Source organism: Natrix helvetica (assembly GCF_964273705.1).
Source record: "Natrix helvetica genome assembly, chromosome: 1".
Classification (NCBI taxonomy): Eukaryota; Metazoa; Chordata; class Lepidosauria; order Squamata; family Natricidae; genus Natrix; species Natrix helvetica.
Window position 1 is genome coordinate 233776120 of NC_138548.1, and position 15222 is coordinate 233791341.

The following is a 15222-nucleotide window of genomic DNA, read 5'->3' on the forward strand; positions in this document are numbered from 1 at the left end:
GAAGGAACCGTCAAGGGATAAGCAGAAATTATAGTGGCCCAGCCCCCCCCCCCAATCACTGCTGCTTGTGTTGTAAAGTACACCCTGCTGCCTCACCACTCTTTTATTAGGAAAAGGAGGGGCGGGGTTTTTAGATGTTTTTTTTACCAACTTTTGTGTGTGCATACCTTTGAGTCATTTTTTGACTCCTGATGACTGCTTGGAAAAGATCAGGGGTATCAAACTCGTGGCCCACAAGTCAGATGCATCATGTGCTGGCCATGCCCACCCCTGGCTTAGCAAAGGGGGGAAAAGTTGTGATATGTCACATAATGATGTGTTGTCGTCAGTTTGACGCTGCTGGAATAGATCCTGCAATTTTCTTGGCAAGATTTTGGGAAATAGGTTTCTTCTTTCTTCTTTCTTCTTCTTTCTTTCTTTCTTTCTTTCTTTCTTTCTTTCTTTCTTTCTTTCTTTCTTCTTTCTTTCTTTCTTTCTTCTTTCTTTCTTTCCTCTTTCTTTCTTTCTTTCTTTCTTTCTTTCTTTCTTTCTTTCTTTCTTTCTTTCTTCTTCTTTTCTTCTTCTTTCTTTTAGCTGAAGGAGAGTGACTGGCTCAGAGTCACTCATCTGGCTTTGTCCCTAAGGCTGGAGTAGAGCTCATGGTGTCCCAGCTTCTAGTCTGAAGCCTTAACCACTACTCCTAACTGGGGTTTTGGCACGATAAAATGTTCTTGAAGTAAATCCCACAGCTGCATGAAGACGATATTTGGCTTTTGACCGCATGAAGTTTCTGCGTACCAACAGACTCTTTAGCAACATTGGGATGGCCTGGGAAGCCATCAGGATTCTGGAAATAATCTTGGGTCAAATTCTTGATACCTGAGTAGAGGCTCGAGGACATTTCCATTAGTTCAAAAACATAGCTTTGTTTTGGATGGTTGTCCCAGGCACACTTCCAAGGTGCCATGGTTGGTTTTTATATGACAGATGCTTATCCATTGGTTAAAGATAGATGAGACTTCTTTTTATTTTCTTGTAAGACATTTCTTTGGTCTGAAGTGAAATTAAGGTTGACCCCGATAGGCTTCATTTCACCCTAGTCACTTGAAAAAAAAACCCAAGCTGTCACTTTCTGACACAGAGACAATTGATCAACCAATTGTCCTTCTGCAACAGCAACCCACAAAAAGCAACCACAAGTTACTTGGGCAGCTTATATTTCCTTTCCTCCTAGAAGTCGCCTTTTGTTTTTGCTATGCTTCTTCCTGCAAGTACTTCTCTTTTTCTTCTCTCGCGAAACCTTTCAAGGTTGCTGCCACGTTGTCACTGACCCCGCATTGTTTTTTTTACAAAGGAGTTGATGATGAAGCTGGCTCCAACTGTCGCTATGAATCAGTGTCCTTGCTTTCATCAAAAGACATGGAATTTATGGTTTGCCTCTAGTTATGGGAAATCTGATCAAGTTGTACCTAAGCAAATGAACAGTGAATGTCTCCTCCCAGTACTCTGATATAGTTCAACCTAGCAATCTTTGCTGGCTGAGAATTCCAACCAATAGAGGGGACTCATTGAGAATATCTACTTATGTGGCGGCTAAGAGATGAAGGTTTGAAACCTGAGCTCCACACGATGGGGTGAGCTCCTGTCCGCGCCTCAGCTTCTGCCAACTTAAGACATTTGAAAGCATGCAAATGCAAGTAGGCTAATAGGTACCACTTAGATGGAACAGTAACAGTGTGCAGTGATTTCATGCTGTCCACATGACCACAGAAATGTCTTTGGACAGCACTGGCTCAATAATCTTGAAACAGCATAGTCAGCAATGACTAATGGAGTAAAATCCACAGGGACTCATAAATACAAGCCAGTTGCCCAGCTTCCGAATGTTGCTCACATGACCACAGGGATAGTGCATGGTTGTAAGTGTGAATAAAGGTCACTTCATTCAGTGCTGTGATAACTTCAAATGGCCACTAAACTAATGGTTGCAAGTAGAGGACAACTTGTACATAATCTAATGAAAGAGTTAGGGCGGGGATATCAAAGTCAATTTCATTGAGGGCCGCATCAGGGTTGTTTGACCTTGGGGGGCTGGGGTGGGCGTGGCCAGGGTGGGCATGGTCAGCTCAACGTCACTCGTGTTGGGGGTGCCTCTGGTGGCCCAAGCGCTCTGCCTGTGAAAATGGGCTCCTGAGCTCTGTTTTCGGCTGTGATGGCCTCCTGCAGCTCTCTTCCAGTGAAAATGGAGCTTGGGAGTGCTACCCGTTAAATTGGCTGTTCTACTACTAGGTGGCAGTAAAGAGGCTTTGAATCTCTTAAGTTCCTTGCTCAGCCACTTACTAGGTCAATGGATCATCCGCGCATAGGACAAAGAAAAAAACCACACACAGCAAGCCAAGTGACTAAGGATTTCAGTCATTCTTTTCATCCTATTTGTGAAACCAGAGACAGGGTAATCAATGCCAGAGGAGGAGTGCACTCTGCACATAAACCTATTGACTACTCAGTCAAGCCATAGGCAAAATTAAAAGCAAAAAGCTGTTCGTAGCAGGGCTGAAGTCGCATTAAAGCTAGCGGGGGGAGGGGAGAATGGATAGGCAGAAAAATGGTCAAGAACTGAACCGGCAGAACCAACTGGACCCTTGTGATTTCCAGCTTGGCACAGATTGTTTGAAGCTGCCTCACCAATGAGCATCAACACGCTCCACATTGCCCACATGCCGCACCTTGAGCTGGGATATTAGGGAAAAGGGCCCTCTTTGGAGGCTGGTTACTTTGGGTTGAATTTTACTATTATTGTCATTTTTGTTAAATGCTGCATGTTGGCTTTGGCAGGAGCTGGAAGTATACAAACCGAATAAATAATTAATAAAGAATATTTTTCTATGGATGGCTACTTTAGGGGGGGGAGGAGAGGAGGAGATATCAGAAAAAAGGTGGGGGGAAGTTATTGTGTGTTGACTCCATCCCTACTCATTGCTTGCTTCGGTTCCATCTAATAGCTTAGATGGAATGTGTCCCACAGAAAAAAGGGAGCATGTCCCTCAGAACAAAGGGAACGTATCCCTCAGCTAAAAGGGAATGTGTCCCTCAGCTAAAAAGGAACGTGTCCCTCAGAACATAGGGAACGTGTACCTCAGCTAAAAGGGAATGTGTCCCACAGAAAAAAGGGAGCGTGTCCCTCAGATAAAAGGAAATGTGTCCCTCAGAACATAGGGAACGTGTCCCTCAGATAAAAGGGAACTTGTCCCTCAGAAAAAAGGGAACGTGTCCCTCAGCTAAAACGGAATGTGTCCCACAGAAAAAAGGGAGCGTGTCCCTCAGATAAAAGGAATATGTCCCACAGAAAAAAGGGAGCGTGTCCCTCAGATAAAAGGGAATGTGTCCCTCAGAATATAGGGAACGTGTCCCTCAGAATATAGGGAACGTGTCCCTCAGCTAAAAGGGAATGTGTCCCACAGAAAAAAGGGAGCGTGTCCCTGATAAAAGGGAATGTGTCCCTCAGAACATAGGGAACGTGACCCTCAGAAAAAAGGGAACATGTCCCTCAGATAAAAGAGCAGTTACCCTACTTTACTATTGTGTACTGGGCTTCAGTTGGCAAAAACCAGACCAGCACAGATACAACATCATTTATTGATTCAAACTGGAACTAAGGAACAGCAGGCAATTGCCTGTAATTTATACTCTGGGCCCACAGGGCCTTAACCAGTCATAATACACGAAATCCCCCACCCAAATATGAATGTTCAAAATTTCCCTCCAAAACAGGTGGACTTAACAGTTAGGGTCATCTAATGGTTAGCTTCACTTTACCAGGGCTTAACACAACTATATATGTTCAATACACAACACTCACTCAAACTAAAAGACACTAAAAAGATTTTTTGAAATCCTTTTTTATTTTTTATTTGGTTCTCCGATGAAGACAAACATATAATGGAACATGTTGCATTGTTTGCAAGGAAGGCTGCAAGGAAGATACGAAAGCCCATCCTGACAAACAGCACTATTAACATGAGAGGGGGATGTTATGAACTGATACGGTTGAGGTAATTTTATGTGCCTTTTGTTAAAACCTATTTTTGAGAATAAATAAATATGTAACCAAAAAAAGAAAGAAAGAAAAAAAAAGCCGGACGAAAGATCTTGTCTTTCATCTCTGTTGTCGTGAGACGTTGGTGCTAAGCGACAAGTTTCTTTATCTCCACTGTCACATTTCAATTGCTTCAGCAGAAGACGACTTGTTTCCTTGAATCAGAGCAAAGTCAGCAATGCTCCCTGATCAGTTCTCTGGATCTTACACCAATTCTTCTCCTTACCTTATCCTATTTTTGATGTGTGTGTGTTTGTGGAAGGGGAAGTTGTTATTCTCTTGGGCATCAAAACTAACAGTTGTGGTGGCGCAGCAGTTAGAATGCAGTACTGCAGGCTAATTCTGCTGACTGCTGTCTGTCTGCAGTTCGACAGTTTGATTCTCACTGGCTCAAAGTTGACTTTGCCTTCCATCTTTCCAAGGTCAGTGAAATGAGGACCCAGATTGTTGAGGGCAATAGGCTGACTCTGTAAACTGCTTAGAGAGGGCTGTAAAGCACTGTGAAGCGGTGTATAAGTCTAAATGCTATTGCTATCATATAAGCTGTGCTGATTAGAGACCCAGTGACAGACAGACATCGTGCAGTTTATGATAAAGATTTTTGGCTCCTGTGCAAGATTTTCAGTGTGACTTTTCCTGCAAGACAAAGTCACGCTGTTCACTTTAAAGGCAACCGGTAAGTTGCTAAACAAGCTCGACTGCCACATTTGAAAAAGATAGCGTTGCTCAAACAGCAATCTCTTTGCTCTTATTTAAACTTCTGTGCGGGGTGGATTTTAGCAGGCCCAGGCTGACCTGGATGTATCTGCTTGAGCAATCCACAGGACTTTGGTCCAAGAAATAGGTGATAGGCAGCAAAGTGGAAAAGCTGTTTCTCTCCATTACTTTACTCCCTGTAATCTGCTAGTGAGAGAAGACCTAATATCAGGGATAAGGTCCTCAGCAGAGAGCAAACGGCAAAATGAGCCAACTCTAATCCTGGTTCTTTTAGAAAGTACATTCACATGGTACTGCACTAAGCCATTCCAGCTGATGAATATGGATGCTCACATAACCTACTTATCCTTATTCAATACAACTCATACTCCCCCATCAGCTGCTCATCTATGTTTAAACAGGACATGCAAAACAAATGGGTCCCCTTTCTGATGCGCATTGACTAGAATTTGAATAATAACAAGCAACAATATTTTCAGATTCCTGTCAGCCCTAACTAGAAGTGACATTCATTCTCTATCAGGTGCAAACCACAGATGTGTAGAGTTCAAATTAGCCACTTTATTGTGCTACGCCTATTTTACAGGAATCTTCCCGGACTGGCAGCTGTGAGCTAGGAAAGACTAGACAAAGCTCAACAGCATTCAAGGAAGGGAGTGAGGGCAGACATTGTCCACTTGTGTTTATATAATGACTCCAGACTAATTCCCTCTTTGACCCCTCCAGCTGATGGTTGTTCTCCAATACATTCCATTTTCACACATTACCTTGCTATATTAGAAACACCAAGCACTGCAGCTCAGGGCTTCTGTGAAACAGGAAGAGGATGTAGTAAATCACATTAAATTGATTTTATTTTTGATTCAGAGCCCAATAAAAGCCATGGGTGCTTTGTGTTATAACCTAAATGGCTTAGCACCAGTGGTGGGATTCAATTTTTTTTACTACCGGTTCTGTGGGTGTGGCTTGGTGGGCGTGGCAGGGGAAGGATGCTGTAAAATCTCCATTCCCTTCCCACTCCAGGGGAAGGATACTGCAAAATCTCCATTCCCTTCCGATTCCAGGGGAAGGTTACTGCAAAATTTCCCTTCCCTTCCAATCAGCTGGGACTCGGGAGGCAGAGAATAGATGGGGGCGGGGTCAGTCAGAGGTAGTATTTTCTGGTTCTCCAAACTACTCGAAATTTCTATTAATGGTTCTCCAAAACTGGTCAGAACCTGCTGAATGCCACCTCTGCTCAGTACCCAAATGTCTGAGTGTCACAAGTACAGCGCAACCCTTTAGGTAATCAATAAATCCTTTATGACATCAGAAAATTTTCCATTGTGCCTCTTGATTGTAGAACTCTGTGAGGAAGGGCAACGGCCTTAGTGAAAATATTCTTGTGATCTTTCGGGTGTTGCACAAACTCTGAGGACCACAGCCAATGTCAGTTTTTTGCAACTCTTTGCTACTGTTGAATGACTACTCTGAATTTTGCAAGCCAGACGTAACAGTAGCCCCAGAGACAGATTAAACAACTATTTTTCCTACATTGCGGTTTCAAAAGCACATGCATTTATTCTTTAAAATTTCAGCCTTTGTATTATATATTTCTCTATGATTCTTTTTCCAAAATTACATGTTGTCAACCATTCTGTGAACAAAAGAATTAGGTAGCATAAGCATAAAGACATAAAAATATCCCTAAACAACGAAGTGTGTGTCTTTCTTTCCATGGGCATATAAAGAAGATATCCTAACCTGATTTACATAAATGAACCAACCTTCTGAATGGACAGTTAGTCCTTGCCTTACAAGCATTCATTTAGCGACTGTTCAAAGTTACAAAGGCCCTAAAAAGTGACAATTTTTCACATTTACGACTTGTAGCATGCCCATGGTGATGTGATCGAAATTTGGATGTTTTTGGTAACTGGCATGTAATTATGGTGGTTGTAATGCCCCCAGGTTGTGTGATCAGCTTTTGCCATCTTCTGCCAACCAAAGTCAATTGGGAAGCCAGATTCACTTTATAACCGTATTACTAACTTTACACCTGCAATGATTTACTTAACAACTGTAGCGAGAAAGGTCAAACAACGGGCACTTACTCACTCACTTAACAATGGAAGTCTTGCTTAGCAATGAAAATGTTGGGCTCAATTGTGATTGTAAATTGAGGACTCCCTGTACTACAGATCGTAATTCACAACGACTGCGTTCTTACACCACATTAAACTACAGTTAGGTCAGGGCTGTCTTAATGCATGGGTCTGATGGGTATTTGCCCCTGGGCCCCACAAGCAAACGGGCCCCATACTAATCTGTTTATGTTAACCCTTCAATGCACCTTGTATCGTATACGGTAAACACAGCAACATATTTATTACATTTTACTGCATTTTTTATTAATACTAACATGCATTAATAGAAATGAACACTGATAACACTGATAAATATATGTTTAATTTTATCGATTACCATTTACATTTGTATTCCTGGGAGTAGTTGTCGTAGGGGCCCCAGTACACTGCCTTGCCCAGGGTCCATAATGCTGTTAAGACGACCCTGGTTTAGGTGTGTATGTCACCATTGGCTGGATTTATACAGCCTGCTAAATCAAAAGCTAAAAAATCATAATAGGACTTTGTGCAGTGTGAAACACCAACATTTACATTTTCATCATTCTTTTTATATTATATTCTCCCTAGGTTTTCATGGAGGTTCTGGAAAAGAGACAAATTTACTGTGGCTAGACAGGGAAGTCTTACATAAGGTGCCTCGCCTCTCTGTTTTTTAAGGTCACAAATGATTGACATGCTATAGATAGGGAGGGTTGTTTGAGTTGTGCAAGCCTTTTGTGGATTCAACTGAAATCTTTAGAAAAATCTCCTTAGCTGTATACCTGACTTAATTTCACTGTGGTATGAATCTCAGCACATTTCAGGATTTCAAACCCCCCCCCCCTTTTACTCTTTTTAAGTATACCTTGGTTTAATGGTCACATTTTGGCTCTGTCATCATCTCTTAGAAGAAGTAAGGAAATACACAGCTTGTCAATTTCTGAAAGGTCAGGTTACCAAAGATACTCGGTTCAAAAAGGACGGATTTCATGTTCTGAATCTTGGAACTGTCTCTACTGTTCATCTCTAAAAAGGCTTAGCTCCCCTAAATTTTTTATCATGGCCAAAATGCTTCAATAAGGATGACACTGGATTTAAACTGGCACCACTAATGGGCAAGTGTGACTTTTTGTAAAATAGGATGATAGTAATGGCTGGTTCTGCTTTTAAAAAAAAGTATAGGTAATGTCCATAAGGCACTGTTATAATGGAAGAAGGTAATCCCCGACTTACAACCATTCATTTAGTGACCATTCAAAGTTACAACAGCACTGAAAAAAGTGACTTGTAACTGCTTTTCACACTTACAGCCGTTGTAGCATCCCCACGACCATGTGATCAAAATTAGGATGCTTGTCAACTGGTGTGTATTTATGACGGTGATACTGTCCTTCTTGCGACCTTCTATCAAGTGAAATCAATAGGGAAGCCAGATTCACTTTACAGCCAGGTTACTAACTTGACAACGCAGTGATTCACTTAACAACCGTGGCAAGAAAGATCATAAAATGGGGCACAAAGCACTTAATAACTCTCTCACTCAGTAACACTGATTTTGGGCTCATTTGTGATCATAAGCCGAGGACTATTTCTATATGAGAATCAGATGCAATGTATATTTCCCAAAATGCAAGTATTTAGACATTTATCCTAGCTAGCATTGGGAACATCTTTGTCACAACTGATACTTTTCTGGTACTCATTAAAAGTGAATTTTCAAGTCTGAAGGCTTTGCATTACTCTGCTCAAAAAGAAATCTAGCTGGAGAGATACAGTTCTAGGATTGTCTGTGTTTTTCTTCCAACTCACCTGGAGCAAATTCATTCATTCATTCATTCATTCATTCATTCATTCATTCATTCATTCATTCATACATACATACATACATACATACATACATACATACATACATACATACAGTCACCCATTTGAGATATCATAGTCCTGGGCAGTTCAGAAACGATACAAAACACTCCCACCAACAACCACAATAAAAACTGCTGACACCCTGATGCTAAGACTCTTTCACCCATCAACATTCTGCCCTGCTGGCCTTCAACCTCATTATCCCCCAATGCTTGGGGCAGAGCGGAGGTGTGGGGGGGGGGGAGAGCCAAGTCTTCAAAGCCTTCTGGAAGGTGAGGAGGATGGAGGCCTGCTGGATCTCTGGGGCAAGAGTGTTCCACACAAAGTAGGGGCAACTCTGGAGTAGGCACACTTCCTGGGTGCCTCTAGATGGCAGCCTTTAAGGGTGAATGACTTGGGGTGCACCAACTTTATCTGACCTTCTGGGACAGGCAGATGCCTTCAGGGAAAGGTGCTCCTGCATATTTAGCCTGACCCCATGCCATTCAGGGCATGCAGATACTTGCAACAATTTAGTATGACTTCCACTTACCTAGTAATTTTTTTAAAAAAAAATGCTTATGGCTAACACAGTGAGTGCCGTTATTTATAGGTGAATGAGAATAGAATCACGCTTTGTATCAATAGATTTATATTCATGTCTGCACTCCTGATGGAGAGTGCAGCCAATACAGGTCCTTCTGGTGTTAGTTAGATTATCAGAAAAGGGAACATTTGCAATACCTCATGGTAATCCTTCTTTCCCAACTTGGTAATATCCAGAAATATTGGGATTATAGTTCCCAAAATTTTCCATTAGCATGATAAACGCTTGGCTATAGGAGGAGGATGGGAGACTGTAGGTGCAGAGGTCAAGGCTAAAGGTAAAGGTTCCCCTGCACATATGTGCTAGTCGTTCCCGACTCTAGGAGGTGGTGTTAATCTCTGAAGAGCCAGCGCTGTCCGAAGACTTCTCTGTGGTCATGTGGCCGGCATGACTAAATGCTGAAAGCGCATGGAATGCTGTTATCTTCCCACCAAAGGTGGTTCTTATTTTTTTATTTGCATTTTTTTACATGCTTTCGAACTGCTAGGTTGGCAGAATCTGGGACAAGTAACGGGAGCTCACTCCATTACATGGCGTTAGGGATTTGAATCGCTGAACTGCTGAACTTCTGATCGACAAGATCAGTGACTTAGCCACTGAGCCACCACGTCCCTTCGTGGGACAGTCTAGTCCTATAATATTTTTAAAGGTATTTAATAGGGGAAGACTGATGTAGACCAAATCAGAATGAACGTAGGGAAGAGCTATAGGCAAGCAGTAGCTTTGCCTGTAGAAGGTAACAAATCTAGTTCTAGAATTTCTCCAATGGAGTCAGAAGGCTCCAGATTCTTGAAGACTTGCAAGTTGTTCAGGTCGATAGGACTGTTGTCAACCCTGAAGCTGGCCTGAGCAACGCCATTTCCTAGGCTTCAGTGTTGCCACACTGGAGCTGAAGGTTAGGGAGGGGGGAATAGAGATAGAGGGGAGGGGTTGTAGCCAAAACAAAATACTTTCTCCTGGGAACCAAGGACATTCCCACAGGTGGTTGAAGAGAGGTGGAGTGACGTTACCAGGCAACCAGATGGCAAGATGATTGGACCAAACTTTTATTTTTAACTTGGTGAAAACTGTGGGAATATTCAGAGTCGGTTTTCACCAGCCTGTGCCAATATGATATTTTCAATAAACCAGTTCTTTGAGGAACCTGTTTGCCTCAGAGTCCTATTTATCATGGGAGTATTACTTGAAACCCTGACAACACTTAGATAGCTTGTTAGGTCTGACTCTACAAGGCAGCTTCCTATAACCCAGGGGTATCCAAACGTGGCAACTTTAAGGCTTATGGACTTCAAGGCTCAAAACTCCTCAGCCAGACATGCTTTGACTGTAACCATGCTGGCTGGGGAATTCTGGGAGTTGAGGTCCACAAGTCTGAAAAGTTGCCAAGTTTGGAGACCCCTGCTATAACACTAAAGCAGAGCAGAGATCTGAAATTGCATGACTTTTGCTCCCCCCCCCGCCCAATTTTAATGTCCTCAGGATATTGCTTTTTTTATTTTAAAAAAGACAAATGCCTGAACCTGGCTACCCTTTCTCTATTCCAGATAGAGGTGGTCCTTGACTTAAAACAGTCATTTATTTCGCGAACATTCAAAGTTTACAGCAGCAGCCCTGGAACAAGCGACAACCTTGTGCTTATGACTGTTTCCAGCATCCTTGTGGTCACATCATGAAAATTCAGGCACTTGGCAACTGGCATGTATTTATGACTGTTGCAAAGGTCTGGAGTCATATAATTGCCATCTGCAACCTTTTCACAAGCAAAACCAATGGAAGAAGCTGGATTCACTTCATAATTGCATTGATTCACTTAACAGCTGTCGCCAATAATGTAAAATTGGGTGTGACTCGCTGGAAATAGAAATTCTGGTTCCAAATGTAGTTGTACGTCAAGGGCGACCAGTATCTTAATTGTGGGACAATTTACATTAGAAAAAGACTCATTCCCAACCACCACCAAAGATAAGGCACGTCCAACCAGAGATTCTGCACTTCTTCTGAACCTCAATGTGGATTCTCTCTTCCTTCAGGGTGATGATCCCAGAGAGTGCAATTCTCCTGCCAGAGCCATTTTGGCAGCTCATCCCCATGGGCTGACTGGGTTTCAGGGCAGGCAAATTTTGTGTGACTTTCTTGAGAGTGAAATCTCAAGGAAGTCGTACAAAATTTGCTTGCCCTGCAACCTAGTCAATCCCATCCTACAGAAGAGCAATGTCCAAGAATGACATCTCAGCAGGCCTTTGCCCACAGCACACACACTCCAGCTAGCTCTGCTTTCTGCAGGCATCTCCAAATGTGACTGCCTTAAGTCATTCTTAGCCAAAGTGGTATCACAGTAGGATTAGTCTCCTTCTTACAATGCCATCTCAGCCTTAAGGTGTGGAAAATCTTAGCCACCTTAGCGGGAAGTTGGGTGACTGCAGTGAGGTGGAACCAAAGCTAAAGGCACGGGGCAGGGACTGACCCCACATTTGCAAGGGCATATTTTCTACTGGTCCAGAAATGGATGGAGAACAGGGGGGAAAGAATGGGCTCCAACAACAAGGACTTAGGAGTATATGCCTGTGTTTGTGTGGGTGGATGGGAGGTAGGTGGAAGGGTGGAGGGATGGATGGATGGATGGATGGAGCCAAGTGATGCTTTCATACTTTGGTTGATAGTGATAGGGTGGCCAGTGGGGCAGAAATCAATCTGTTTGGGGATATTCTAGCAGATTGTGCGGCAAAAATCTGATTGCCTGAAGCCACTCTGGCCACTGCAGCCTGTGACCGAGCATGGACGGGAAAAGAGCTAACTTGCCGGGTGCAACCAGAAGTGAGGAAACTGCCAATCTGACCAGCACATATTTGCCCCTGGGGGAGGCAAAAAGAGACCATCACCTCCTCCCCCTGTCCGTTCCTCGAAGACAAGCCTTCCATCCTTCCTAGATCGGTAAGACGAGGATCCAGATTGTTGGGGACAATACGCTAACTCTGTAAACCGCTCAGAGAGGGCTGTAAACCACTATGAAGCGGTATATAAGCCTACGTGGTCTTGCTGTTGCTAACCAAGAAATTTCCTCGGAGATACTGAAATTGAGTTCCTAACCAGCTGACAAGCAAGATCAGATTCAGGAAGACAACTTTGGAACTTTGCAATCAAACCTCTCCCACCCTCCCACCCCACTTGCACAGAGGCGCGAGTGGGGAACAACTTTCCCTCTCTCCGCGCGAGCCCAAGAAACCACATGCCGCGGGGATACGCACCCACGTGCGCTTACCTCCCCACCTTCCCCCGCCGCCTCCCCGGCATCGCAGCAACAAACGGCTTTTTCCGACACGGGTCTCGCTCTCTGCGAAAGGTGCCCGAGCCGCGCTTCCCCCGTCCGAGACCACGCACCTGTTCCAGCGGGCTATTTTCCGCCGGTAGTAGCGCAGCGTCTCCTGCCCGTTGAGCAGCTTCTCTGCCGGCCTCTCGGGGGCGCTGTAGAGCGGGTGCGCGAAGAGCCTCCTCAGCTTGGAGGGGTTGGCCTGGCTGCTCCGGTTAGCGGGCGGCCGAGTCCGGAGCTTTGGACCGGCGGCGGCGGCGGCGGCGGCAGCAGCAACGGCGGCTTCGGCGGGGCAGGAACAGCGTGGCTCAAGCGTCTCGGCCGGACCAAGGCGGCGCCGCATTTGGGGCCAGAGGTGGAAGTAAAAATCGGCGCTGAGCAGCGCCCCGAGAAGCAGCAGGATGAGCAGCCGGTCGCGGCGGGTCCCCAGCATGGTCAGCCCGGCGCTGGGCGAGAGGCAGGCGGGGGCGAAGGCAGCGCGCGGCCGATCCCGGGCAGAGCGCGGGCGCTGGGTGGGAAGGAGGGGAGCCTGGCGCCGTTGGCCGGGTGCCCGGGCGAGTCCGGGCAGGGCCTCTGCCCCGCTGGCGTCGCAGGAACAGGTGAGGAGCCGAGGGAAGCAGGCAGGCAGCGCCCCGCTTCTGCAGAGGAGGCGCCCGTCTACACCTTTGCCCGATCGCCTCTCCCGAGCTGCCCTCCCCAGGAAGGCAGACCGTGCCGCCTCTGGAAGGATGGGTCTGCTCGGGGTGGGGAAGAGGGAGGGAGGGAGGGGAGCCGGCACGACCAGCCTCACCTACCCTCCCCCTCCCAGCTCAGCTCAGCAAAACCTCGGCGGCGGCAGCGCAGCCGCGCCTTCAGATCGGGGCCTCTTGCTCCCCGGCTGTCCTTTTTCCCCCCTACTCCGCCGCTCTTGCCGAAACGTCCCGGGCGGAGGCGGAGGCAGCTGACGGACAAGCGAGAGCCGAAAGCGCCCGGCGGCCGTCGAAGGCAAGGAGCAGTCAGAGAGCGAGAGCCAAGTTTAGGAACTCCGGGGCGGTAATTGCAACTGGGCGAAGGCGACTCTCCTCCGAGGGCCGTGTCGAAAGTCCCGTTAGAGAGGGGAGCTGGAAAGGGCAGTTTCCACCCTCCCTTTGCTCTCCCCTCGGGAAGGCGAGATTTTAAGGCGTGGAGAAGACGAGCTCCGGCTCTCGTCAAGAGAGGCCGGTTCCAAACGCGTGTCAACTTGCAAGACTTTGGAACTCATTGGGCGTTTTTTGCATCACGTGTTTAACCAGCTTAAATAAACACGCAAAAACCGTTTCCTTCCCAACCCGGATTAAATAGCGGTTTAATGTATTGTGTGAATTGGATCACTTTATGTATTGGGCAGATTCAGATGCCATGCTAAGCAGTGCAGATGAGATAAGCCGGTCAGTTCGGGCAGACACTCCGCTATGACTGATGGCTTGAAGGGCAAATTTGGGATGACTGGAAAGCTGGCAGCTACTCACATGGCAAAAGGAGGGAACATGCCCAAACTCTTTCCTTTTGCCCTTACATGTGTGTCCCTCCCCCTTACACTGAAACGATTTTGCTTCCAAATGCTGTTGCTTTGGAAGATTGGGAAGAGATTGGAAGTTGGTGCTAAAGCCCTTCCTTTTTTTTTTTAATGAGGGTCATCCTGGATCATCCTTGGCATCTCCAATGACTTTATATATTCTTTTAAAATCCTGGGCTGCACTTTTCTGGAAAGGTTGCCTTATAGGGAGGCATGGCCAGCTGAGCAGAATTGTCTTTCCTCAACAGCGGCTTTTCAGTTGTACCTCCCATTACATCTGGTCATTTTAATGCAGTTGATGAGGATGATGCAATGTACAGTTGTTGAATAAATAGTCCGGCCTGCTGTGAGATCAGTTTTTACATTCCCCCTTCCACTTTTGGTTTCTTCCCACTTTTTCCTCTTCTGCTCTTCTTCATCTTTCTTTGAAAGACTATTGCATTGCTTCCTCTTTTTTATTTCAGTCTTCTCAAAATAAGACAAACCAATTGGATCTCTATGGCAAGGATTTGTGAGCGCACACTCACTAAATATCGGATGTAACTACTGTGGGCAAAATCTGTGCTCCTCTTCTTCTCTAACCCAGGATTAAATAATAGTAACACAGAGCTGAGGTTATAGTGAGAAGACTGCTATGTATGCACATACATATGCCTTTAATCATTCGATCAACAAACTTCTAGCATGCTACAAACACAGTGATTCTTGGTGACCTACTATATATATATAGTATATATATATAGTAGGAAGGGGTGGAAGGGGCGCGCAACTTGGGCGTCCTCCTTGACGATCGGCTGACCTTAGAAGATCACGTGGCGACCGTGGCAAGGGGGGCGTTCCTCCAGGTTCGCCTCGTGCGCCAGTTGCGGCCCCTTTTGGACCGGGAGGCCTTGCGCACAGTCACTCACGCGCTGGTGACGTCCCGCCTGGACTACTGTAACGCTTTCTACATGGGGCTCCCCTTGAGGTGCGCCCGGAGACTGCAGTTGGTCCAGAATGCAGCCGCGCGGGTTATTATGGGGAGATCGAGAT

The 15222-nt window shown here is 45.5% G+C and overlaps 1 protein-coding gene across 1 annotated transcript in view; it reads right to left on the reverse strand.

The window, feature by feature from the left end:
• The window catches only part of FAM20A (FAM20A golgi associated secretory pathway pseudokinase), a 70080-nt gene extending 55366 nt beyond the window's left edge, over positions 1-14714 (reverse strand). Inside the window, 3 exon segments of the mRNA XM_081934610.1 lie at positions 12728-12900; positions 12903-12924; positions 12926-14714. Of these exon segments, the coding sequence (XP_081790736.1) occupies positions 12728-12900; positions 12903-12924; positions 12926-13089 (359 nt within the window). The 5' untranslated portion in view covers positions 13090-14714.
• Positions 14715-15222: the final 508 nt, after the last annotated feature.